Source organism: Diceros bicornis, chromosome 24 (assembly GCF_020826845.1).
Source record: "Diceros bicornis minor isolate mBicDic1 chromosome 24, mDicBic1.mat.cur, whole genome shotgun sequence".
Lineage (NCBI taxonomy): Eukaryota > Metazoa > Chordata > Mammalia > Perissodactyla > Rhinocerotidae > Diceros > Diceros bicornis.
In genome coordinates, this window is record NC_080763.1 from 51,031,403 (window position 1) to 51,059,262 (window position 27,860).

A 27,860-nucleotide genomic window follows, 5' to 3' on the forward strand; every position below is an offset into this window, starting at 1 on the left:
ACACCAGGAACCACGTGACCAGAGCCCTTACCTGAAATCCCTGAGACACTTCCAGCTGGGAGCTCCGCCAGGCAGAGGAGCACCCCAGCACAGCAATGCTCCTGTGAAGGGCTCTTGTGGGAAGGAGATGGGCTACTCAGCCCAGGGCAGGCCTTTCAGCCTGAGACTGGGTTCTGCTTTGCATGCAGGAGGCGCTGAGGACATACATGGGGGAGCATAGAGGAGGTGTCTATCTGCCCTTCTCCAGGGGAAAGTATTTTTCTTATTTGCCTTAGGGGAACACAGGGGACAAAGTCTCCGTGAAAGTCTCTTCCTTGTCTTCCAATTTCCAGGCAAGCAGGAAGAGTGGTGGGTCTACAGAGGGAAGGGCAGGGGGACAGAGAGCAGGCAGACTTGTTGTAAATGGAATGACTTCACGTTCATCAAGAGGGTAGAGACCCGAACTGTTACCCCAGTGTGTCTGCTCGTCCCTGCACATTCCAGTGGAGATCTCAGGGTGTGGCAGGGTAGAACTTGTGAGGAGGGGCCTGTATTGGTGATGGGAAATATATTATTCAGAAATGGCCTGGATTACTCATCTTCCCAGGCAAGATTTGTCCTCAACTCCACGGTTTTTTTTCTGAAATGGAATTCCATTTCTTGGGTGTAGGGCATAGAGAATTGCCCTATGCATTGTTCTCTCATAACTTCCTGGGGACAGATATTTGCCTGTCTGAGGGAAGAGGCCCAGTAGGGACACTGTGTGTCTGAACTGAACTGGCGTTTTGGGGAGACCTTTCCCTATTGTATTAGTCAGCTCAGGCCGCCCTAACAAGACATCACAGACTCAGTGGCTTGAACGTCATTTGTCTTCTCACAGTTCTGGAGGCTGAAGGTCCAAGTCAAGGTCCTGGCAGGGTCGGTGTCTGGTGAGACCTTTCTCCCTGTTGTGTGGATGGCTGGCTTCTTGTGGTGTCCTCACGTTGACTTTCCTCTTTGTGCAGGTAGAAAAGAGAGAGAGAGAGATCCTGTGTCTCCTCCTCTGCTTATATGGACAACAGTCCTATCAAATTAGGACCCCGATCTCATGACCACTTTTACCTTTATTTATCTCTTTAAAGGCTTGATCACCAAATAGGGTCACATGGGGGCTTGAAAAGTCAACATATGCATTTGAGCGTGGCACCCAATTCAGTCAAGAACACAAATCAAGTGATGATGAGAATCCCTAGGATATTTTGTTTGTTAAAATGGACAAATAAGTCAAATAGAAACTCGGTGACGAAAAGGCCCTAGTGACTGGTCACATATCATTTGCAAACAAAGAAATGTACTCCCTCCTCTCTCACCTGCAGTGAGAATGTGAAAAATTAGAGCCACAAAGAACAAAGTGAGACATGTTTCTGGAGGCAGCAGAGTGGTTGAGAGGAGAGGAAATCCCTTATCACAACAGGAAGCTCCTCCCCATTCCCTCCCTCCACCTGCTTCTGAGCCTGGACCTGTGCTCTGTGGGTCCTGATTGCCCCCTGGTGTCCTGAGGCCCTCCTGTCTCCTGCAGGGAGGTTTGTGCCTGGGCTCAAACTGACCTCCCCTCACTGTGTATCTCACCCAGTGATACATGGCCGTGTCCTCTGTGGTCGCAAAGCTCAGCTGCAGGGAGAACCAGTTGTTGGATGCATCACTGGTGACTCGACTCTTGAGGGACAGCTTGTAGTAGGTGTTCCCACTATAATGGATACACCCAATTCACTCCAGCCCCTTCCCTGGAGGCTGTCGGTTCCAACACCAGTAGTAACCACTAGTGATAGAGTGTGCAGATACATCACAGGTGAGAGAGAAGGTCTGTGAGGGCTTCACCAGGCCGGGTCCCGACTCCTGCAGCTGCTCCTGGGACAGGACACCTGTGGACAGAGAGAAACACAGTAAGTCATGTGCTCAGAGGCAGTGTCCCCATATCTCCATGTCTGAGTCCTGGAGTCACTCACATCTGGGAGCTGCCACCAGAAAGAGGAAGAACCACAGGTGATTCCTGTTCCTGCAGAGGAGATCCATAACTCCAGAAAACATTTTCAAGAGTGAGGAGGAACCCGTATTTGAGTGAGGGTGTACTTTGTTTTCGTCTGATGACATAAGTGGAGATTTGCATACGTGAGGTGCCTTTTTATAAAAAGGAGAAGAAAGTAGGCAAGGTCCTTGTCTCTGGGGCTCCGCTGGGAGGGGAATACTGACTCTGCCTCAGAGAACTCAGTCCTCTCTGGGCTCCCCCTCACCATGCCCGGGTCCTCTTCTTCCAGGTCAGGGAATGTGCTGAAGGATCTGCTCAGGAGATCGGATGTGGTCAAGGATGAACGGCAGCTTTGGGAATAGAGTCACTGTGCCTCTACTCCCATGGAGATGTGTGTATCTTCATTTATCAAATACCCACCTCATGTCCAGTGTTATTGAAATTGTCAGGCTTCCATTCCAATCCACTTCCCCTCTGCATTATCTTGTGTTTATTTAATGGATTTTCAAAATTCAGGGACACTATCTAAATGTAATAATCACAATGAATTCAGGCAAAGCTGAGTACAATCCAATGTTTATCATAATTCACAACTTGTTTATTGGCTCACTTAACTGGGATGAACATTTCTTCACTTGAAACAGCCTCACTCCAAGGTATATTCAAGGGTTGCTATGGAAGTGTATTTATTCTAACAAGGAACCATGCAGTTTATTTTGGGGACAAGGTAGGCATTTCTGCTGAGATGGTCATCTTTCCTAGCACTGTTGACAGGGCCAATGGGAGCTAATCTTGCTTTTTCCTGTGCACAACTGAATGTCTACAAGAAGACAGTGAGCCTCAGGACTCTGTCCCTGGGGTTGGACACTGAGGAATTCCCAGCCCTTCTCAGGACCACACACAGACAGCTGGTGGAGCTCCTCAGCACTCGGTATGTTAGGCCAGCACCTGGTCTCAGGGGACAAACTCACACATTCTAGAAGTATCTATTTCTTGCTGGTGTGGCACTGCCAGTAAGTTTTGAATTCACTGAACATGGTTTCCTACATATTGAGTGAGAGATGGGCATGATAATCGGAAATTCAGCTTCACAGTGACTGGCTTGCAGGAGGGATGAGCTCCTAATTGTCAGAGGGAAGCTCTGGTCTCTGGAAGCAAGTTCCCTTGAAAATCCCACCTGAGAGCTGCTTTCTCAAGTCCCTGTGTCATTGAATCCTGGGTCTGTGTCTGAGGTCATATGAGTAAGTAGTCAGGAAAGCAGAGCACAGCTTCATCCTCCTCACTGTGTGACACAGAGGAGGTGGCCTCACCCCTCTGATTTTCAGTCTGAAAGGATATAAAGTGGTGATCACAATAGTAACTTTAAAGTGGTGTGCCAGTGGTGTTCAATGCTGACTTCAGTGTTATCAGGGGTATTACCTCTCCCACGAACCAGAAAGGACCCCTGTGAGCCCTCATCTCTGACCAACACCATTGCAAATGTAATACTTGCTTCACTCCTGCCCTGAGATGTCACACCCGTGGGTCTGGGGCAGGTCAACCCTCCCTCAGCCCAGTGACCTCACCTGTACATTAACTGATTTAGAACCTTTGTCTCTGAAAAGCCCTTTCCTCAATGTCATTTGATGAACAGAGCCCTGAATGCACCATATTATTTCTGGCTTTTCAATGACATTAGTGGAGTAATTAAAAAATAACGAATTTGCCGGCCTGGATGTTGATAATAGGAGAGTCAAGCAATGTAGGATGATCCAGAATATCAGGACTCATCTGGACCCTTGGTTAAGGTCTGGAAAAGGAGTTGATATGCTGTGGGACAGCGGAGAGGAAGAGACTGCATCCAACATCCAGAACCAGGTGAGCCCCAGACTCACCAGGTGCTTCTGGGCCTGAGTTTGAACAGATGCAGAAGGATCTATCCTGGCCTTGATGGGCTGGTGATCCTGGAGGAGACGGATATAAATCCATGGTCCCATAGAGGGTTATAAAACAGGTGTATTTTTGTTTCAGTGGGTAAGAATGGGTTGATAGGTTCAACTCACCCCTGAAAAGAAAAGTGTTAGAGCATTAAAAATTATTTAATATGTGTTACACATTATTATTTATATTTAGTAATTTAAATAATATTTATAATATTTAATAATAATTTATTTTTATATTTATATTTAATATATTATTTATTTAAAAGTTAAAAGAATTAAAAATTATCTTGGCTTTTGTGGAGATAATTAATGGCAATTATGTCTGGAGACTAGGTCATGTTATAATGATGGAAGAAATATCTATTAGAAATGACCAATACATGATGATAAACAGAAGAGGTGAGATTTAAGTGAGAAGCTTTTTTAGGTACCAGTGACGATCACACCAGGAGGACCCAACCACTATGATGTGAAGGAGTAGGAAAAGATGGTGGTGGGCTCCCTGTTGAGAGGATAGGCAAGGTCCATCTGATGGCTTCGGTATTTCCCCTTGTAAAGGGTTGAGAGTATAAGCTGAGAATGGAGTGTGGACTTAAGAAAATTTAGCGCCAGATGCATGAGGACAATTTAGGGTCTTTGTTGGAATCATCAATGAAAAGGAACCATGGGCTTTCTATGGAGAAATGGCAGTGTTTATGGGTGATGTTGGCTGAGTGGACTTTGCTGTTACTGGACACACAGGGTCCACTGTCCTCACTGTACATCATGTGGCTCCACTCGGAGGTCTAGTTTCAAGCATCGGACGTAGATGAAACTCATTCATTATGTGACAAAGTGGTGCAGAAAGTTCAGTGGGAATAAAGTCAAGGTTATGGAAATGTGTTATTGAAAATGTAATTGTCCATGTCTAATATGGAATAACAGAAATAGCAAAAATGATATAAAAAGCATTGCTTTGGTTTTCAGCCATTGGTTAAAACCACAGAATAATCCAAGTAACTGTGATTCACAGATCCAGATCCATCTCATATAAATTTATGATTAGAAAATAGTCTAATTGATGAAATCTCACTCTTCCTATCAAGGACCAGTGTCTCCATGGACATGAGACTTCTAGTCAGTGAGACAGGAGACAGCGTCTGTTGGGGCATCCTTGGTCCTTCAGAAGGTTGTTTAAGAAGAAACATCCCCTTGCGTCACTCAGCACATCATCATATTTGAAAGAAGCCTTTGAATCTACTGTCACATATCGATCCATAAAATTCCTCATTCTTTAGGCAGTGAAAAGTGCTTTCATTGTTACTTTCCAGTGAAACAGTCACATGTAATAAGGCAAAATCATAAAAAAATGTAAAATTTACCCAAGGACAAGCCGCAGATCGGAAGAAAATATTTGCCAAAGTCATCTGATATATTTAACTATTGTCCAAAATGCACAAATTAGACTTAAATTGAACAATAAGAAACAAACAGACCAATTAAGAAATGGGCCAAAGCCCTTAACAGACATTTCACTAAAGAAGATGTACAGATGGCAAATAAGAATATGAGAAGATGGTCATCACGGGGAAATGCTGGTTGAAACAATGGTGGAATACCACCACAGACTTACTGGAACATCCAAAGTCCAGAGCACTGAGAAGATCGAGTGCTGGCGAGGCTGTGGAGCAACAGGGACTCTCATTCATTGCTGGTGGGAATGAAAAATGTACAGCCATGCTGGAAGACAGTTTGGTAGTTTCTTACAAAACTAAACCTACACTTACGCTATGATGTAAAATCACACACTTTGGTTTTGCCCAAAGGAAAATAAAATTTATGTCCACCAAATACGTGCACACAGATGTTTATAGCAGCTTCATTCACATTTGCCAAAACTTGGAAACAGCGAAGAGGTCATTCAGTAGGTGAATGGATAATAAACCGGGGTACGTCCAGACAATGGACACTTAAATATCACACATATTTGGAGGAAACATCAAAGGACGAGATGGAAACGGAAAGCAGAGATGCCAGAAGGACCAAACTGAGGAGATTATTTGAGGAATGTGGAAGTGGCCAGCGAGGAGTAAGGCTGTGAAGAGGGTGTGCAGGATGAGACCGAGAGAAGACAGACTGGGTTTGACATCCCAGAATGATATGTACCAGTGGGAGCATTCCTTAGAATTGGCTGTGTAGATCAAAAATTAGAAGGACCAGCCCTGCTTACCTAGGGGTTGATTTTGGCACTCTCTGCTTTGGTGGCCCAGTTTCAGTTCCTGTGCACGGAGCTACACCACTCATCTGTCAGTGGCATGCTATGGCAGCTCACATACAAAATAGAGGAAGTTTGGCAACAGATCTTAGCTCAGGGTGAACCTTCTTTAGGAAAAAAAAAAAATAAATGAATTAGAATGAGCATATGTGGTTGACTGATATTTGCCATTTTTGTGGTTAACTCTGTAAGTGTACAATGAAGGTGATTGGTCCCTTTAGAGAGTGTTAGTATAAAGAAAAGGAATAAAGTCATCTTAAACGTGTGTGCAAGGTTCACTGTCTGTGTATCCCTTGTTAAATCATCAGCTCCAGGAGACACTGTGAAGATGGCAGCACACTCTGAACTCACCTCCTCCCTCAGACCCAACAAATCTACAACTACTCTTGGAAAAATTACCCTGAATAGAGAGCTGAAAACTGTCCCCCCAAAAGGGGTCAGTCCTGACTGAGATGGAATAGGTAGTAATTCCTTTATGGAGAGAAAAAAGCCACCTGCTAGCTCTGACACATCACGGCCCACCAGGAGCAACCATAAGGTGTGAAGCCTTCCCTCGAGGTGTGGGGGAACTGAGCAGGGGAGCGTTACAACTATTAGCAGCTTTTGGACTCAACACAACAGAGAGGAGCAGCATCACATCTGGCTCTGCTGGCTATTACCTACAATGGGGAATACCCCCAGAAAAGCTATTGAACATAAGTGGGGGGGGGCCTGCTCTTACAGGGCCTGCACACAGATAAACCCATTTCAGAAGGCAACCTAAAATCACCACAAAGAAAGCTGCATAGTCCCTTGGTATAAAGAGACTCACCTGATAGGCTCAGGGTGCATCTTGATGAGGGCTGAGCCCTCTCCAGGGACTGAGACATTGGAGGTAGCTGTCATTGTGACCTAGTACAGACATGCTGACACTGACACTGCCAGAAGCCAATGGAGTTCTTCCCCTGGCGTGTTAGCTCAGGGTCTGCCACAACCCACTACGGAACCAATTTAATCCAGCTCAGCCAGGTCAGGGAGCCCACCCTAGGAACTGGCCCCAAGCAACAGCAATCCCTCAGACACCTTGTGGGACCCCATAGGTGGGGGGCTGGGAACCTCTGATGCTGGGTGAGGGGATCCACCTCTGTGGGGTAGGGCTTGCACAAGGAGTGGGCCTGCATTGGTGGAGTTTGTGGGGCCTGTGCAGTGGGGCGACTGAGTCCACACAGTGAGTCAGGGTGCGCACATGGGGCAGGACTGTGTTGATGAGGTGTGTGGCCCTGCGGGCAGTGGGGCTTCTCAGCTACAGCAGGTATTTGCTTTTCAAACAGCCCTAGAAGGAACTAGCTTCATCTTCCAAGGTCTGAAACTATTGGCTGCTCCTATGCCTGCCCCCCTCCACTCAGCTGCAAGCCTGAGAGAGCTGTCAACAGCCTTGCAGACCAGAGGCCTACAGCAATTGTTAGCCCCTGAGCCTAACTACCAGGCACACTGGGAACCTACTCAATTAACAGAAAAACTGCAAGGGGTATATCCTATTAGTCCCTCAAGCTAACTGTGCAGGGGCTCCTCATGCCCAATGATGTTGTTGAAAGGACCACAGCAGCCACACAGCTGAGACTTACAACCAGCCTTCCAGGGGGACATCTGAGCCTCCCTGAGCACCTGCAGCAAGAGCAACCCTGCCACAACAGAAGGACAGACAAGGGACAGTCCTGGAAAATTTGGAACTGCTGATGAGAGAGAACACTGCTGAACCTCATAAGGCATCTCTTACATAAGGCCTCCTCTCCAAGACCAGGAGATGCAGCTGAGCTTCCTAAAACATAGATATAAGTACAGAGGAAGAGGAAAAGTGAGGAGACAAAAGAATATATTCCACGTAAGGGAACAGGAAAAAACACCAGAAAAAGATCTAAATAAAACAGATATAAACTATCTACCTGACAGAGAGTTCACACAAAGAGACCTAAGGATGCTCACTGGTCTTGGGAGAAGACTGGATGAACTCAGTGAGGACTTCAACAAAGAACTGGAAAATACAAAGAAGAACCAATCACAACTGAAGAATACAATATTAGAAATGAAAAATTCACTAGAGGGACTCAATAGCAGAGCAGATGATACAGAAGAACGGATCAGCAAACTGGATGAAAGAATAGAAGAAATCACCCAAGTGTAACAGATAAAAGAAAAAATATTAAAAAGAATGAAAACAGTCTCAGGGGCCTCTGGGACAACATGAAGCACACTAACGTCTGTGTTATCAGTGTCCCAGAAAGAGAGGATGGAAACAAAGGGGCAGAGAGTCTACTTGAAGAAATAATAGCTGAAAACTTTCCTAAGCTAAGGAAGGAAACAGACATTCAGGTATAGGAAGCACAGAGAGCACCAAACAAGATAAACCCAAAGAGGCCCACACCAAAAGACATTATAATTAAAATGTTAAGAATTAAAGAGAGAATCCTAAAGGCTGCAAGAGAAAGGCAATGAGTTCCATACAAAGGAAACTCCATAAGGCTATCAGCTGACTTCTCAGCAGAAACCTGACAGGCTGGAAGGGAGTGACACAGTATAGTTAAAGTGCTAAAAGGAAAAAACCTACAGCTAAGAATACTCTAACAGGCAAGTTTATCATTCAGAATGGAAGGAGAGATAAGAAGTTTCCCAAGTGAAAACTAAAGGAGTTTATCACCAAGAAACCAGCTTGCAAGAAATGCTAAAGGTATTTATTCAAGTGGAAAAGAGAAGACCACAAAAAGGTTTAAGAAAATGATCAAAAAAAAAAAAAAAGCAATAAAATCACTGGTAAAATTAAATATGCGATAAAGATAGCAGATCAACCATCTCTGAAGCTAATATGAAGGTCAAAAGACAAAGGTAGTAAAATTATCTATTCCCATTATAAGAGGGTAATGGATACACATGCACAAAAAATGGATTAGATATGATATCAAAAACATAAAATGTGAGAGGACGAGAGTAAAGAGAGGAGCGTTTAGCAAGATGTCAAACTAAAGAGACCATCAACTCAATGTAGATTGCTATATATGTAGGCTATTATATATGAACCTCATGGTAATCCCCAACCAGAAAACTATAATAAATACCCAGAAAAGAACTCAAACATAATACTACAGAAAGTCATCACACCACAAGGGAAGAGAGCAAGAGAAGAAGAAAGGAACAGAGAAGAACTACTAAAACACCCAGAAGAAAGTGACAAAATGGCAATAAGTACATTCATATCAATAGCTACTTTAAATATTAATGGACTAAATGCACCAATCAAAGGCTTAGGGTGGCTTACTGGATAAAAAATAAACAAGACCCATATATATGCTGCATACAGGAGACACACTTTAGAACTAAAGACACTCACAAACTGAATGTGTAGGGATGGAGAAAGGTATTCAGGTAAATGAGGATAAAAAGAAAGCTAAAGTAGCAATACTTCTATCAGACAAAATAGGCTTTAACACAAAAACTGTAACAAGAGACAAAGAATGGCACTACATAATGATAAAGAGAACAATCCAATAAGAGGATATAACATTTGTAAATATCTATGCACCCAACATAGGAGCAGCTAAATATATAAAGCAAGTATTAACACGCATAAAAGGAGAAATAGACAGCCACACAATAATAGTAGGGCACTTTAACACTCCACTTACACCAGTGGATAGATCATCCAAACAGAAGATCAATAAGGAAACATTGACCTTAAATGAAACACTAGAACAGATGGACTTAGTAGATATATACAGAACATTCCATTCATAAAACAAGGAAGACATATTTTTTTCAAGTGCACATGGAACATTCTCCATGATAGATGACATATTAGGCCACAAAACTAGTCTCGATAAATTTAAGAAGATTGAAATAATACCAGGGATCTTTTCTGACCACAACGGTATGAAACTAGAAATGGACTATATGAAAAGAATCAGAAAAACCAAAAATTTGTGGAGATTAAACAAAATACTACCCAACAATGATTGGGTCAATGACAAAATCAAAGGAGAAATAAAAAAATATCTGGAGATAAATGAAAATGAAAATACAACATGCCAAAATTTATGGGACACAGCATAAGTGGTTCTAAGATGGATGTTTATAGAAATACAGGCTTACTTAAACAAACACGATAAACACCAAATAAACAATTTAACAGTGAACCTAGAGGAACTGGAAGAAGAAGAGCAAACAAAGCCCCAAATCAGTAGAAGGAAGGAAATAATAAAAATCACAGCAGACATAAATGAAAGACTAAAAAAAAAAAAATACAAAAACATCAATGAAACTAAGAGTTGGTTCTTTGAAAAGATAAATAACATTGACATGCCTATAGCTAGACTTAACAATAAAAAAAGAGAGAAGCCTTAAATAAATAAAATAAAATGAAAGAGAAGAAAGTGCAATGGACAGTACAGAAATACAAAACATTATAAGAGAATACCATGAAAAGCTATAGGTCAATAAATTAGAGAATCTAGAAGAAAGGGATGAATTCTTAGAATCATACAATCTTCCAAATTGAATCAAGAAGAAATAGAGAATTTAAACAGAACAATCACCAGTAAGGAGATCAAAACAATAATTAAAAACTTCCCAAAAAATAAAAGTCCAGGACCAGACAGTGAATTCCCTGGTGAATTCTACCAAATCTTCAAAGAAGACAGTATCTATCCTTCTCCAACTCTTCGAAATATCAAAGAGGAGGGAAGCTTCCTAACTCATTCTAAAAAGCCATCATTACCCTGATACCAACACCAGACAAAGACAACACAGAAAAAAAAGAAAATTACAGGCCCATGTCACTGATGAACATCAATGCAAAATTCATGAACAGAATAATAGCAAATTGAATATAACAATACATTAAAAATATCATACTACATGATCAAGTGGGATTTATTCCAGGGTGCAGGGATGGTTCAAACATCCGCAAATCAATCAACGTGATACAGCACATTAACAAAATGAAGAATGAAAATCACATGATCATCTCAATAGATGCAGAGAAAACATTTCACAAGATAAAGCATCCTTTTATGAGAAAAAATCTGAATAAAATGGTATAAAATGAAAGTACCTCAACATACTAAAGGCCATATATGACAAACCCACAGCTAATATCATCCTTAATAGGGAAAAACTGAAAGCTGTCACTCTAAACACAGGAACTAGACAAGGATGCCCACTTTCACCACTCTTATTTAACAGTACTGGAAATCCAAGCTAGAGCAATCAGGAAAGAAAATGAAATAAATAGATCCAAATTGGAAATGAAGAAGTGAAACTGTCACTATTTGCAGATGTCATGGTTTTATATGTAGAAAACGCTAAAGAATCCAACAAAAAACTTATGGAAATAATAAATCAATATGGTAATGTTGCAGGATACAAAATCAACATACAAGCATAAGTTGAGTTTCTATACACCAACAACGAAGTAGCAGAAAGGGATATTAAGAATACGATCCCATTTACAATTTCAACAAAAAGAATAAATACCTAGGAATAAACTTAACTAAAGAGGTGAAAGACCTGTACACTGCAAACTATAAATCATTGTTGAAAGAAATAGAAGAAGACAGAAAGAAATGGAAAAAATAGTCCATGCTCTTGGATGGGAAGAAGTAACATACTGAAAATGCCCACAGTTCCTAAAGCAATCTACAGATTCAACCCAATCCCTATCAAAGTTCCAATGACATGGAAATAGAACAAAGAATCCTAAAATTTATATGGAAAAACACAAGTCCCCAAATAACCAAAGAAACCCTTAGAAAAAGAGCAAAGCTGGAGGTACCACACCCTTGACTTCAAAATATACTACCTAAGTGCCCATCAATGGACGAATGGATAAAGAAGATGTGGTATATATACACAATGGAATACTATTCAGCCATAAGAAACGATGAAATCCAGCCATTTGTGACAACATGGATGGACATTGAGGGTATTATGCAAAGTGAAATTAGTCAGAGGAAGAAGGTCAAATACCGTATGATTTCCTTCATTAAGTAGTAGATAATAACAACAATAAACAAACACATAGAGACAGAGATTGGATTGGTCGTTACCAGAGGGGAAGGGGGGAGGGAGGATGGCGAAAGGCATAATTCGGCACATGTGTGTGGTGATGGGTTGTAATTAGTATTTGGGTGGTGAACATGATATAATCTATGCAGAAATAGAAGTATAATGATGTACACGTGAAATTTATACAATGTTATAAAACAATGTTACTGCAATAAAAAAATTAAAAATAAATAAATTAATTAATTAAAATAAAATTTTATGAATGCTTAAAATATATATCTATATATATACTACAAAGCTATAGTAATCAAAATAGCATGGTACTGGCACGAAACAGACACACAGATGAATGGAACAGAATCGAGACCCCAGACATAAACCCACACATCTATGGACAGCTACTTTTGGACAAGGGAGCCAAGAACGTACATGGAGAAAGGAAAGTCTCTTCCACAAATGGTGTTGGGAAAACTAAACAGCCACATGCAAAATAATGAACGTAGACAATTATCTTACACCATACACAAAAATTAACTCAAAACGTATCAAAGTCTTGAATGTAAGACCTGAAACCAGGAAAATTCTAGGAGAAAACAAAGACAGTATCCTTTTCAACATCAGTCCTAGCAGCATAATTTCAAGTACCATGTGTGACTGGGAAAGCGAAACAATAGCAGAAATAAACAAATGGGACTACATCAAAATAAAAAGCTCTGAACAACAAAGGAAGCCATCAACAAAACGAAAAGATAACCTAACAATTGAGAAAAAATAATTTCAAACTGTATATCTGATAATGGGTTGATATCCAAATATACAAAGAATTTATACATCACAACAACAACAAAAATCTAACAACTCCGTTGAAAAATGGGCAAAAGACCTGAACAGACATTTCTCAAAGAAGATATACCGATGGCCAACAGACACATGAAAAGATGTTCAACAACACAAATTATCAGGGTAACGCAAACCAAAATTACAATGAGATATCACCTCACACTCGTCAGTATGACTTAATTAACAAGACAGGAAATAATAAGTTTTGGAGAGGATGTGGAGAAAAGAGAACTCTCATACACTGCTGGGGGCAGTGCAAAGTGGTGCAGGCACTATGAAAAACATTATGGGGATTCCTCAAAAATTTAAGAATAGAAGTACCATAGGATCCAGCTATTCCACTGCTGGGTATTTATGCAAAGAATATGCAAACATGAATGCATAAAATATATATGCACCCCCATGTTCATTGCAGCATTATTCACAATAGCCAAGATTTGCAAGCAACCTAGATGCCCATCAAGGGATGAACTGATAATAAGAAGAGGTCTATATACACAACAGAATACTAATCAGCCATACAAAAGGATGAACTCTGGTCATTTGTGACAACATGGATGGACCTTGAGGGTATTAAGCTAAATGAAATAAGAGGAAGAAAGTCAAATCCTGTATGATTTCACTCATAAATATAAGTTAAAAACAACAACAAACAAACACGTAAAGACAGAGACTGGGTTGGTGGTTAAAAGAGGGGAAGGGGGGAGGGAGGAGGACGAAAGGGGTGATTAGACACATGTGTATGGTGATGGATGGTAATTAGACTTTGGGTGGTGAACATGATGTAATCTATACAAAAATTGAAATACAATAATGTACACCTGAACTTTACATAATGTTATAAGCCAGTGTTACCAAATAATAAAAATAGAGGTTAAACTGTGGCAGGGAGAACAAGGAACCCCATGGGGCAGATGTCCAAGGGGGATGCTCATGACATGTGAAGTCAGTGTGTGCCCATCTGAGGGCAGAGAAGATGAGCTCAGCATACAGAGTCTGGACTGGGCTGGTGTTTCTCAGGGACGATGAGAATCCTCAGTCTGTTGTCTTTGTCTAGTAAGAAAAACAGGGTCTATAAGAAGTTGAAGGAAAGGTCCCTAGTCACTGGTGATACCTCATCTGCAACAGACAGTGTTACTTCCTCGTTTGTTGGCTGCACTGAGAATACGAGCAATTAGAACTAGAAGAAGAAAATAGGAAACATCCCTGAGGACAGCTGAGACCTTGGAGAGGAAATCCCTGATCCAAAGGAAGCTTGTTCCCACCCCACTTCTGCACCTGCTCCTGGGTCTGGTCTCTGTAAGTAGTGGGTCTTGATCACCCCCTGGTATCCTGAGCACACCCTACAGCCCAGCCCCTCCTGTCTCCTGCAGGGAGGTTTGTGTCTGGGCTCACACTGACTTCCCATCACTGTGTATCTTGCACAGTAATACACGACTGTGTCCTGTGTAGTCACGGAGCTCAATTGCAGGGAGAACTCATTTTTGGACGTGTCTCTGGAGATGGAGGTGCGGCTCTTGAGGGATGGGCTGTAGTAACTGCTACTTCTAGAATATATGCACCCAATCCACTCCAGCCCCTTCCGTGGGGGCTGGCGGATCCAGCTCCAGCAGTAATTGCTGGTTGTGATAGAAAATCCAGAGACAGCACAGCTGAGGGAGAGGGTCTGTGAGGACTTCACCTGTCCTGGGCCCAACTCCTGCAGCTGCATGTGGGACAGGACACCTGGGGACAAGGAGAGTCAGTCACTTGCAGTCACAACCATCCCCGTATACCCTGACATCTGAGGTCTGACATCTGAGACACTCACCTTGGGGAGCCATCACCAGGCAAAGGAGAAGACCCAACAGTCTCATCTTCTTCTAGACCACAGCTCTGCCTTCCCCAGAGACCTCAGCCCTGTCTGAGGAGAGAGCTGTGAGCTCTCACAGCCCAAGACTGGATTTTACCCTTGAGCTTGAAGAGAAATATTCATGTGGGGAGACTTGTCCTTATAAGTGGAGAGGGACTGAGGTCAGACCCCCTAGTCCTTCTGGGCCCCCCTGAGGTGTCTCTTTATTAATGCACAAAACATGATCGTCTCAATGGGACAGCAGTTTTGCTGTGAAGTTTTGGTGGAAACAGGTCAAAAAACAGCCTCACATTCCTGAGTATAAGAATCAGTGTTGGAACAGAGGAGTAAATCATCATTTATTTTAGTTTCATGTATGTTTCAAATAGATATTAAAAAGGATTAACGTTTTGTTCAAACACCTTCTCAAATGTAAATAAAGATTTAAAATGGTACAAATTAACAAATGCAAATATAATTTCATAGAAAAGTAATATTTTCATATCACTTTAGCATAAATATAATGACAAATAAAGTCCAGACTTTCCCCAGATCAGATTTCTTTTAATTTCTGCACTTTTGATCTGACTTTGGTCTGAACAACTGTCTCCAGAGCACAGGAGCCTGGGAGACTCTGATCTTAGGTCTCACAGGTGAGGGGCTTTGCCTGCAGAGACCAGGCTGTAAGGCTGGAAGCAGCGCTTATGTCCTCAATGCACAGACACCAATGGGAGGCCGCCCTCTGTGGGATCTGCAGAAATTATCCCTGTGGTTGAAGGGTTCCTCCCTTCCCCTGAGAAATCCACCTCACACAGGAGGCTAGTTACCAAGTGTGGCAGTAGTTGCTTTATAGAAAAGGTATAACTTTTCTGTTGATACAAAAGAGATCATCTGTAACTTATGCATGGAGTTGATATTCAAATAACCATCTTGGAAAAGAAGGCAGTGACTCACTTGGAGGTTACTGGGATATAATAGTGGCATCTAATAATAAATTTTAGAGACAATGCTCATATTCCTCAAAGGCATGTGCCAACAGGATAAATGCTGAGCAAGATAAGTGGACTCCAAATAAATGATAGGTGGATAGATAGATAGATAGATAGATTTTATAAAATATTTAAACTAACAATAGAGAATTAGCTACATGGAAGTCATCTTCACACACTAAAGAAAAATTACAATATCCACATATTCTGAATATTTAAAAATCATATTTGATTCTTACAATAATATTTTGATGTAACTTTGGCATAGGCATAATTCTACAAAAAAAAAAGAATAACCCTTTGAAGCTTCTCTTCTCTTTAAGGTAAGAGCTTGTGCCCTTAATTTTATCTGAATAACTATACCCTCGGCATAAGCAGGCTAGAAGAGTGTGTATAATTTTGTCCAAAGCTCTGTGTTGCCTCTTCCCTACAACAGCCCACAGAATACGTCAGATCAAACTAATTATTTACATCAGAAAGAATCATAACTTTAGGTGGAGAAGAGGTCAAATAAGAACAGAGACTACACATCCGTATAATCCAGCATCTTCCAGTTATGGAATTGATGATGGCAGAGGAGTAACGGACCCATTTTCCCAGAGTCTGATTCTATAAGGAGAATTGGGACTCAGAGACAGGAAAACGCAGAGAGCCCATAAGCACAGATTTGCTCACAGGAACTGAGACTGCAGACCAGGACAAAAAACTCCTCACTCCCCAGCCTCCCTCTGCAGCTGCCCTGGGGCTGGGGCCTGTGGTCAGAGGGTCCTGAGTGCCCCCTGCAGACCATACCTCTCCCCACTCCAAGCTTGTGCTGCTTCCCCTTCCTGGTGACCCCAGGTCCCATCCTGGTGTGCCCTGGACTCTGGGATGTTCATGGACCAGAGCCTTGTCCTCGATCTGGTTGATTGACCCTCCAATCTAGTATTTATGTGCTTCAAGCTTGTGCTCAGAGACCCTTCTGCCTACCAGGCATCTCCCCTGTGTCCATCATCTCTCCACCTCCTTCAGGTCACTTCCTTTCCCCCTTTAAGGAGTTACCGACTGTTTGCTGTCCTTGTGACAAAAATTATTATAATTTGTGATGACTAAAGGAATTACATACGTGAAACCTCACAAACATCACTACCTTGATTTCATTCCCTTCATGTTATTAACTTCTATCCCGTCTCAGTACTCAACCCCACAGTCCTATCTTAGAAATTGTCAAGTCCATTAATTGAACTAAATCTTCTCTCTCTCTCTCTATCTTTATGTATCTGTCTCTCTATCTACTATACATACTCATTGAAAAAACAGCCTAGCTAAGAGGGAACAGAATGCATAGTGTTGAGACAGAAATATTTGTAGTATAACTGTATGAATATTTTTATCCTCGAGGACATCACGTTATTCATATGTAATGTAGACCAGGGGTGTTAAGGAGCCCAACTCCTATGCAGATCACAAGGATCCCTCAGAGTAGAAAGCTGAGGTTCTCACCGTGACACATGAGCGAGGGCCTCACCCCACTCACCATGGAGTGAGGTGGGCACCGTGTCCTGCTGGAAGCTGCCCCAGGGAGGGAGATCCAGGACACCAGGCTGAGGAGGAAGCTGGGGCCGCTCCAGGGCCCCCATCTTCCCTGTGTCTTCTCCACAGGCGCCCACTCCCATTCCAGCTGGTGCAGTCTGGGCTGAGGAGGAGAAGCCAGGAGAGTCAGTGAAGGCTCCTGTAAGGAGATCCTCAGCCAAACAAAGGCCGCACCACGTTGTCCCTGTCATCTCCTCAGCCCAGCACAGCTGCCCTCTCCCTCAGCATTTCTGATACACTCAGGATGTGGGTTTTCACACTGTATCTCACACAGTAATATGTGGCTGTGTCCTCAGACCTCAGACCACTGACCTGTAGATAGGCTCTGATATTTGAGTGTCTTATTCCTAGCATCAGAGTGTCTCCAAAAATGCTGCTTTCATTGAAGTCATAAAACCATCTTGTCCTCCAGGTTCTCACTATTAACAAATCCTGGAAACCTCCTTTTAAATGTGGTTTGCATTGACTTGCGTTAGACAAATTCTCTAAATAAATTAGGATAATGAAAGAAACCATAGAAGTACTTCTCCACCTCCTAATTTACATTGTATTTTTGGAAAAGAGAGACTAAGATCTTAAGAGGAAGCCCCTCCCCAGCTCCCTCTGCACCTGCTCCTGGGCTGGAGCCTTGTGCTGGGTGGTCCTGAGCGCCCCCTGCAGTCCAGCCACCATCCTGCAGGGAGGGTCCTGTCTGGGCGCAGAGGGCATTTGCTTCTCAGTATCTCTCGTCCAGTATTAATAGCTGTGCCCTGGCTTCAAATTGCTGTTGCCTGGGGTACCGTGAACTCCAACAGGTGTGTGAGCCTGGGGCTGAGAACAGACAGACAAAGTGACCCCCTGACCACTCCTGGGCCTGAAACTGGGTGTCCGCTGGAGACACTAGACCTGCAGGAGGGGAAACCCTGAGAAAACGTATTTGGACGAGGCTGCACTCTTGTCAACTGATTCTTGTGGGGCTGCTCTGCAGGGCCACCTGGTGGACAAGGCAGCAGCTGGCAGGTCAGATTGCTCATCTCTGTGAGGGACACACTGGCCTCTGCAGGACACATGGTCACCAGGGCAACCTCAGGATCCTCCATGCTCAGGGCTCCATCCTGTTAGTAGAGGGAGGAATCTAATGTCTATAAATGTAATTGGATCCTGGACAGACAAAAATAAACACAGAGAGACACGGAAGAAAGACACAGCAGGACACTGATGAAGTCTCAGAGATTTCCAGCCTCTTCCCAGGAAGCTAGATTTCAGAAAGTACAAGAGGGGAGGAGCTGGTAACATTCCAGGTGACGTGAGGTTCTGGAAGGGGATCTCCTCACCTGGTCTGGATCCAGTAAGTGCACCTGGACCCCCACTCCAGGAACAGGAACTTGCACTCCTTACAAGAAACAGCAATGAGAAAGCTGTCTCCAACTCCACAGGGCTGGGCCAAAGCCTGGTATCAAGGATCCCTGAAGTAGCCCAGGAGAAGAGGGGTTTGCAGGTTCTCAGGCTCTGTGGGAGCGAATGTCTGTGTTAATTCTAATTCAGAAAATTTTATTGCCCACCAGAGACACCCTGTCTTGCTGTTGCGAATATGAACGGCTTGTGATTTATTTATGTATTTATATTTTCACTATGACGATGATTCTCAGACAGTCCCAGGACCCTTTTCTAAGTTCAGATCATCACTGCATACCATCAGGAGTATGACAGCTCTGTTCACACTTCCATGAGATTCATAAGAAGGAGATGAAGACAGTGTGAATGTTAATATACATGGAATAAGTTGTAACAGAGAATCCGTACTATGTTTTCAACTTGGATATATCATGGCCTTGATTTGAATAGATGTGGAGGAGGGTGTCTGGGGACTAGATGTTGTTAAAAGAGAGGAAAATCCAGACACTAGTGAGACAGCCTCACTCCTCAGCCTCCTTCTCTGCACTTGCTTTTGTGGCTGGACACTGCCCTGGTGTCCTGAGTGCCTCCTGGTGGTCCTGAGTTCCCATCTCTAAATTGTCAGAGAAACACTCCAGTCCACTTTCCTTCTCCATTACCTCACAGTTAATGTACTGGATATTCAAATGCTTGCAGACAGCTGCTAAATACAAAAATCACACTCAGTTCAGCCAAAGCTGGGTGCACTCCACTGCTTATGGTAATCCAGAACAGCTTTACTGGCTCACTTGACTTGAGTGAACACTTCTTCACTGAAACAGCTTCACGATCAGGTGTGTTCCATCTGCCAGGGACTTGGATTTACTCTTGTCACTCTGTCATGCAGTTTGTTTTTGGGGCAAGGCAGACATTTCTACTGGAGAGGGATCATTCCCGTCATTGTTGAAATGGCTGGCAGCCCCTAATCTTGCTTCTTCCTGTACTCAGCTGAGTGTCTGTAAGAATATTCCGGACTCAGGATTCTCTCCTTGAGGGAAAACATGGAAAAATGCAAGCTCCACTCAGGACCACAGAGACAGATAGTGGGGGACATTCAGCTCCCCTAAGTGCTGGACCAGATCACCGATATGTGGGGTCACTGTGTGACTGTGAGGATGTGGCCTCACAATTGTGTTTCTGTCTGAAAAGATATAGGTTGGAGATGGTGGTGGTAACTTTATATGTAAACTATGTAATAGGATGGCAGTGCTGGCAGATGTTGTCATCACTGCAAATAGTGTTACCTCTCTGGGAGCCTTCTCATCTTTTTAGGCACTTGAGTTGTTTTCTATCCACAGTGGCCATTTGTCTCTTTTTTCCACTCATGTTTTATAGGTGATAAGTGGAGCAAGCAGTCAGACTCTATATTTTGATATTTGACTGCTGACACCTTAGGACTCATTCCCTCCTCTTCTTCTGCCCACACATGTGAATCTGATGAGAAGGCATGAGTTCTCCCTCCTTTGATACTGGTGGGAGATTGAACCCACACAAGCCCCTCCTGTGAGCAGGATACTCACTCCGCTGCCGTCCCTGAACCACAAGAAAAACCCTGGGCCTGTCTCCTTGTCAGGCTCCATAAAACCATTTCCTGTGTGCTTGAGAGGGCTGCCCTTCCCTCCACGTACGCCTCAATATTGGAGGTGAAAAACCTTTTTATATTCGCTTTGTACATTTGTGACATGATCAGCCTGGACATCCGTATCATGTTTTGGTGGGGAGTCCTCTGCCTTTGCATGGTGTCAACTGCTGTCAGTGCCATGAGCATGGTGCCAAGTCAGTAACCACCACCACTGGGGGCTGTGTTCTCTTCCTCAGGACTCACAATGCCTGTTTCCTGATGTCCAGCCTGCACTTTATGCTCCTCCTTGCTGGCTGGCTCCTACACTTAACTGAGCTGTGCTGTGCTCATTGTTGAGTCCAAAGGAGTCTCTTTTGCATATTTAGCCGGCTGATATAAGAAGTTGTGATAATTGGGATCTATGGGCAGGTGTAGTCAACTGTGACTCTCTGCCTTTTTTGCATGTGAGTGTAGTTTTCTCCTACTACAACAGATGTGTCTAATTCAAAGACTGAAGAGGTAAACATAGAATCATGAGTCGAGAGAAGTTCCCAGGAGAAACTACTATAGGAGGAGGAAGCCCCAGACCCTGACAGGAAACCAGCCCTTAACCTCCATCTGCTCCTGATCCTGGGGCTGAACAGAATCGGTGGGTCATGAGCGCCCCCTGGTGTCCTGAGTGCCCCCTGCAGCCCAGCCCCTCCTGTATCCTGTAGGGAGGTTTGTGTCTGGGATCACACTGACCTCCCCTCACTGTGTCTGTTGCACAGTAATACATGACTGTGTCATCGCCTGTCAGGTTGTTCAGCGTTAAATAAACTTGGCTCTTGGAGGTGTCCCTGGTGATGCTGAGTTGGGACTTCAGAGTTGGGTTATAGTTTGTGCTTCCACCACTCCACGTAATACCAACACACTTCAGCCCTTTTCCTGGAGCCTGGCGGATCCAGCCCACAACATAGCTGGTTAAAGAAAATCCAGGGACAGTGCAGGTGAGGGAGAGGGTCTGCGAAGGCTTCACCAGGCCAGGTCCCGACTCTTGCAGCTGCACCTGGGACAGGACACCTGGGGACAGAGAGAAACACAGTGAGTCATGTGCTCAGATGCAGTGGCCCCATATCTTCACATCTGAGAACCCGAGAAACTCACATTTGGGAGCTGCCACCAGAAAGAGGAAGAACCACAGGTGATTCGTGTTCCTGCAGATGAGATCCGTGACTCCAGACAATATGTTCAAGGGTGAGGAGGAGCCCGACTTTAAGTGACTGTGTACTTTGTTTTGACCTGATGACATAAGTGGAGATTTGCATAAGGGAGGTGTCTTTCTATGAAAAGGAGAAAGAAGCTAGGAGAGTCCTTGTCTCTGGGCTCCCCTGGGAGGGGGATGCTGACTCTGCCCTCAGAGAATTCAGTCCTCTCTGGGCTGCCCCTCACCATGCCCAGGGCCTCTGCTTCCAGGCCAGGGAATGTGCTGAAGGAGCTGATCAGGAGTTCAGATGAGGTTAGGGATGAATGGCAGCTTTGGGAATAGAGTCACTGTGCCTCTACTCCCATGGAGATGTGCGTATCTTCATTTATCAAATACCCACCTCACATCCAGTGTCGTCTAAATTGTCAGACTTCCATTCCAATCCACTTCCCCTCTGCAATATCTTGTATTTATTTAATGGATATTCAAAATTCAGGGACATCAGCTAAATGTAATTATCACACTGAATTCAGACAGAGCTGGGTACAATCCAAAGTTTAGCATAATTCACAACAGCTTTATTGGCTCATTTAACTTGGTGAACATTTCTTCACCTGAAATAGCTTCACTCCTAAGTATACTCAAGGGTTGCTCTGGAGGTGGATTTATTCATAACACTAAGCATGCAGTTTATTATTGGGACAAGGTAGGCATTTCTCCTGAGACGGTCATCTTTCCTAGCACTGTTGACAGGGCCAGTAGGGAGCCAATCCTGCTTTTATCCTGTGCACAACTGATTGTCTGCAAGAACTCCGTGAGCCTCAGGACTCTGTCCTTGGGGGTGGACATTGAGGAATTCCCAGCCTTTCTCAGGACCACAGACAGCCAGCCAGTGGAGCTCCTCAGCACTCTGTATGTTGGGCCAGCACCTGGTCTCAGGGGACAGACTCACACTTTCTAGAATTATCTATTTCTTGCTGTGTGTCACTGCCAGTGAATTCTGAATTCAGTGAACATGATTTCCACCACATTATATGAGAGAACATGCATGATCCTCGGAAATTCACCTTCACAGTGACTGGCTTGCAGAAGGGACCAGCTCCTCATGGGCAGAGGGAGGCTCCCTCCACAGGAAGCAGGTTCCTTTGAAAACCCAGCTGAGAGCTGCTTTCTCACATCCCTTTGTCCTTGAATCCTGGGACTGTATCTACTGTATCTGAGATCATATAAGTAAGTGGTGGTGGAGGGCAGAGCACAGCTCCATCCTCCTCACTGTGTGACAGAGGAGGCGGGCTCTCCCCTCTGCATTTCAGTCCAAAAGGGTATAAAGTGGGGATCACAATAGTAACTCTAGTGTGAACTTTATAGTGGGGTGCCAGTCGTGATAAATGCTGGCTTCAGTGTTATCAGGGGTATTACCTCACCTGGGAACCAGCAAGGACCCCTGTGAGCCCTCATCTCTGACTGACACCTTTGCACGTGTATCACTTGCTCCACTCCTGCCCTGAGATGTCACACCTGTGGGTCTGGGGCAGGTCAACTCTCCCTCAGCCCAGTGACCTCACCTGTACACTGACTGATTTAGAACCATTGTCTCTGAAAAGCCCTTCCCTCAATGTCATTTCACGAAGAGAGCCCTGAATGCACCATATCACCACAGCCCTTTCAAAGATAGCAGGACAATAAATTAAATAATGAATTTGCCTGCCAGAATGTAGATAATAGGAGAATCAAGCAAAGAAGGATGAACCAGAATAACAGGACCTATCTGGATCCTCTGGTTAAGATCCGGAAAAGTGAGCTGATGTGCTGTGGGACAGTGGAAACGAAGAGATGGCATCCAACATCCAGAACCAGGTGAGCCCACGACTCACCAGGTGTGTCTGGGCCTGAGTTTGAACAGATGCAGAAGGATCTATGCTGGCCTCAATTGGCTGGGGATCCTGAGCAGACTGACATAAATTCACGTTTACATAGAGGGATACATAGTAGGTGTATTTTTGTTTCAGTGGGTGGGAAAGAGTTGATAGGGTCTACTCAACCTAGAAAAGAAAAAAAAAAGTGCTAGATCTCCAGCCTTAAAAAAGTGTTTCAGCCATTGTGGAGATAATTAAAGGCAATTATGTCTGAAGACTAGATCATTTTATAATTCTAGAGGAAATATCTATTAGAAACGACCAACATGTGATGGTAAACAGATGTGGTGAGATTTAAGTGAGAATCTTTAGAAGGTTACCTGTGACGATCACACCAGGAGGACCCAAACATTGTATGAGAAGGAGAAGGAAAAGATGGTGGTGGGGGCTCTGTTGAGGAGATAGGCGAGGTCCGTCTAATGGCTTCTGCATTTCCCCTTGCAAAGGGTTGAGAGTATAAGCGGAGAATGGAGTGTGGACTTAAGGAAAGTTGGGGCCATACGTATGAAAACAATTTAGAGTCTTTGTTGGAATCATCAAAGAAAAGAACCATGAACATTATACAGAAAAACGGCAGTGTTTCTGGGTAAAGTTAGCTCAGTTGACTTTGGTGTCACTGGATATGCGGGATTCCCTGTCCTCACTGTCCATCCTGTGGTTCCACTTGGAAGTCCAGTTTCAAACCCCAGGCACAGGGCAGAGCAGGGTGGAGAAGCACCAAAAAAGAAAATAAAAAAGAAATGAGAAAAGAAAAAGGAAACCTGATGACTAATTCATGCCTGTCAGTCACCTTCTGCCTTTTGGGCATTTGAGAATGAATTATGAAAAATCATTTTGAATTCATAGGCATCAGGGGAAGGCACAGAATCATTAATCCGGAAAGGTTTCCTGGGAAAACTGTTAGATGAGAGAAAGCCACAGACGCTGGCAGGAAACCAGCTCTTACCCTCCACTGCACCTGCCCTGGGGCTGGTCCCCTCTACGAGGTAGGTCTTGGGAACGCCCTGGTGATCCTGGGAACCCACTGAAGCCAGCCTGTCCTGTCTCCCTGCAGGGAGGTTTATGTCTGGGCTCTCACTGACTTCCCCTCACTGTGTCTCTTGCACAGTAATACACGGCCGTGTCCTCAGTGGTCACGGAGCTCAGTTGCAGGGTGAACTGGTTCTTGGACATGACTCTGGAGATGGAGGTGCGGCTCTTGAGGGATGGGTTGTAGTAAGTGCTACCACTATAACTTACATACCCCATGCACTCCAGGCTCTTTCCTGGGGGCTGGCGGATCCAGCTCCAGTAGTAACTGATGGTAGTCATGGAGAATGCAAAGACAAGGCCGGTGAGGGAGAGGGTCTGCGAGGGCTTCACCAGTCCTGGTTCTGATTCCCGCAGCTGCAGCTGGGATAGGACATCTGGGGACAAGGAGAATCAGTCCCTGTCAGTCATGAGCACTCACGACCATCCCCATAGACCCAGGTCTGACATCTCAGACACTCACCTTGGGGAGCTGTCACCACACAAATGAGAAGACCCAACAGTCTCATGTTCTTCTAGACCACAGCTCTGCCTTCCCCAGAGACCTCAGCCCTGTCTGAGGAGAGAGCTGTGAGCTCCCACAGCCCAAGAGGGGATTTTACTCTAGAGCTTGACGATAAATTTGCCTGTGGGGGGCCGGCCCCGTGGCTTAGCAGTTAAGTGCACACGCTCTGCTGCTGACGGCCCGGGTTCGGATCCTGGGCGTGTACCGACGCACCGCTTCTCTGGCCATGCTGTGGCTGCGTCCCACATACAGCAACTAGAAGGATGTGCAACTATGACATACAACTATCTACTGGGGCTTTGGGGGAAAAATAAATAAATAAAATTATTAAAAAAGTATTTGCATGTGGGGACACTAGTCCTTATAAGTGTGGAGGGATTGAGGTCAGTGTCCATAGTCCTTCCGGGGACTCTGTGGGCATCTCTTCTCCTGACTGTAAGTGTTTTTTGAGTCTGGGATGTGAGGAAACTTGAGCTTTGAGGCTTTTTTTAAACAGATACGAAAACTCCCTTCCTTACAGAGCTGCCTTCCTTCAGACCTCCACCCCTCCAGCCCCACCTTGACGCCAGCCTAACTCTCCACCACCCATACAGGATCCACATCTTGACTTCCCAATGCTGAGCCCTGCACAGCTCCTGCTCTCTTTCCCTGTAATCCCATATGTGATGTGGTTCTCATCACACTGAGAGTTTGTTACCTTGTTGTATTGTTGTGACATGTGTGTTCCAGGTGGGCCTTGTGCTCCATCCATCTTGTGCACTTGTGATTGGAGAAGACGCCATATGTTGAAAACTTCAGGTGAACCCACAGGTATCCTTGATCCATCACTCACCTGCACTCAATGTATGTTCTTTACACACTCGAGGGATGTGCCCCGCCCATGGTCAGCATTTATTGACCATTAGCCACATGAGCAGGAATGTGACATCCCAGCTCCTTTGTCTCTGGTGTGTAAACCATGAGTCCTGTTCACCCCCAGAGCCCCTGTGCAGGGCAGGCTGAGGCTCCTCTCTGGGGATTTGTGGACATGACACCTGTGCTCATCTCCTTCCACTCACCTGCCCTGTTGACCTCACATCCTTGACCGTTTCTGCTGGGAACAATACTTAATGAATTGTTAGTACAAGAATCCATTTCTCCAATTCTGCAACTCAGAATTGTCCCCAGACTCAAGGAGATTAACAGAGGGAGGGGATGTGGGCTGGAGGGAATAGTTTTATAGAAAAACATCATAACAATTCTTTTGATACTACACACAGTCCTTCAGTAAGTAGACAAGGAAGACACGATGTTCAAACGAATGTTGCCTTGTCAAAAATGAATGGGGGTTACCGTGAAAGGTAATGGAATATAACATCGTGTGTCTAGTTCTAACAGGAAATTGCATTGGCGTCATTCATAGTCCTGAAAGGCACATGCTGAGCTGAGTGACTAGACTCCACACACATGCGCAAGTACATTTAGAGGTCATTGCAAAGATGGTTCAGGGGTTTGACATCATGATTAATCACCTCATCAAAATCATAGAAATGGATAAAGATATCCACAATCACTACCTTTTCCAAAGTTTTATTTTCATAAAGAAATAGATGTTTTAATACCAACCTTTGGAAATATGTATATATAATTGTAAAAGCAAAAAGGAGAATTCTCACAATACTATTCCCCTCATACTGAGCACTCCGACATTAATTTTAACTGAGTAGCACTATTTTCTGTGTAAGCAGCTAGGAGACGCCTCTTTCCAGAAGTTGGAGGCTGTGTAATTAGGTCTAAGGCTCTGTGCACACACTTCCCTTAAGACAGCCCATAACATATGTCAGAGAAGAGAACCCTAACCAATTTCAACAGGAAAAAAATTACTCTTTTAAATGGAGAACACTTAAAGATAAAAACAAAGACTGTGGATTGTAACACTGAGCATCTTCCTGATATAGAGCTGATGATTGCACAGCAGCAGTTGTCTCATTTTCTCAGTATCTGGTGTTACATGTGAAATGGGGGCTCAGCGGCAGGAGGGTGGACGTGGGCCCAAGGCATTGATTTGCTGCCTGAAAGGAGACTGCAGACCCCAACAGCGGATCCCTCACTCCCCAGCCTCCCTCTGCACCTGCCCTCAGTCTGGTATCTGTGCTCAGAGGGTCCTGAGTGCCTCCTGCAGATTCGACCTCGCTCCAGGGTTCTTGCGGTTTCCTCCTCCTGGTGGTCTCAGGGTCCTACATCTCGAGGTGTCCTGGGCTCTGGGACGTTCAGGAACAAGAGCTCTGCCCTGCTGTGTCCTCATCACTGTCCCTCTACTCTAATATTTACGGTTCCTTTAAATCTCATGCCAGGTGACCCTTTTGCAGACCAGCAGCATCCTTGTGTCCGTCATCTGTGGTCCTCCTTCAGGTAAATCCTTGTCAATCCTTGAGGATATAACAATGAGTTTGCTGTTCTTTGGTCAAGAATACTCAGTAATATTTGTAAGGACTAAAGATCCGACATAGATAAAACTCCCCAAACCCTAGCCATCGTTTACCTTGATTTCATTCTCATAGTAATTGTAACATCTGTTCCATCTCAGCCGCTCCACCCTCTAGTCCTTCATTAGAAATTTTGACTTTCTTTAATTGAACTGATTATCTATGTATCTATGTATCTATGTATCTATGTATCTATGTATCTATGTATCTATCTATCTATCTATCTATCGTCTATCCATATATTCATAGAAAAATCCACCATACATAGTCATTGAAAAATCACCAACCTAAGACAGAGCAGAACACATAGTTTTCAGACAAAAATTTTTGAATATAATTTTATTAATGTTTCTAGATAAG

General features: G+C 44.0%; 1 protein-coding gene and 1 pseudogene across 1 annotated transcript; both read right to left on the reverse strand.

Moving 5' to 3' along the window:
- Positions 1-271: 271 nt before the first annotated feature.
- LOC131421217 (immunoglobulin heavy variable 4-38-2-like) lies at positions 272-2,031 on the reverse strand (annotated as a pseudogene).
- A 5,659-nt stretch (positions 2,032-7,690) lies between these two features.
- Positions 7,691-25,039, reverse strand: LOC131421218 (uncharacterized). Its single transcript, XM_058567920.1, has 6 exons — positions 24,994-25,039; positions 24,580-24,907; positions 21,968-21,985; positions 21,144-21,406; positions 17,370-17,528; positions 7,691-7,821 (listed from the first exon to the last, which is right to left on the reverse strand). The coding sequence occupies exons 1-6, from the start codon at positions 25,037-25,039 to the stop codon at positions 7,691-7,693; spliced, it is 945 nt and encodes a 314-aa protein (XP_058423903.1).
- Between the last annotated feature and the right edge of the window lie 2,821 nt (positions 25,040-27,860).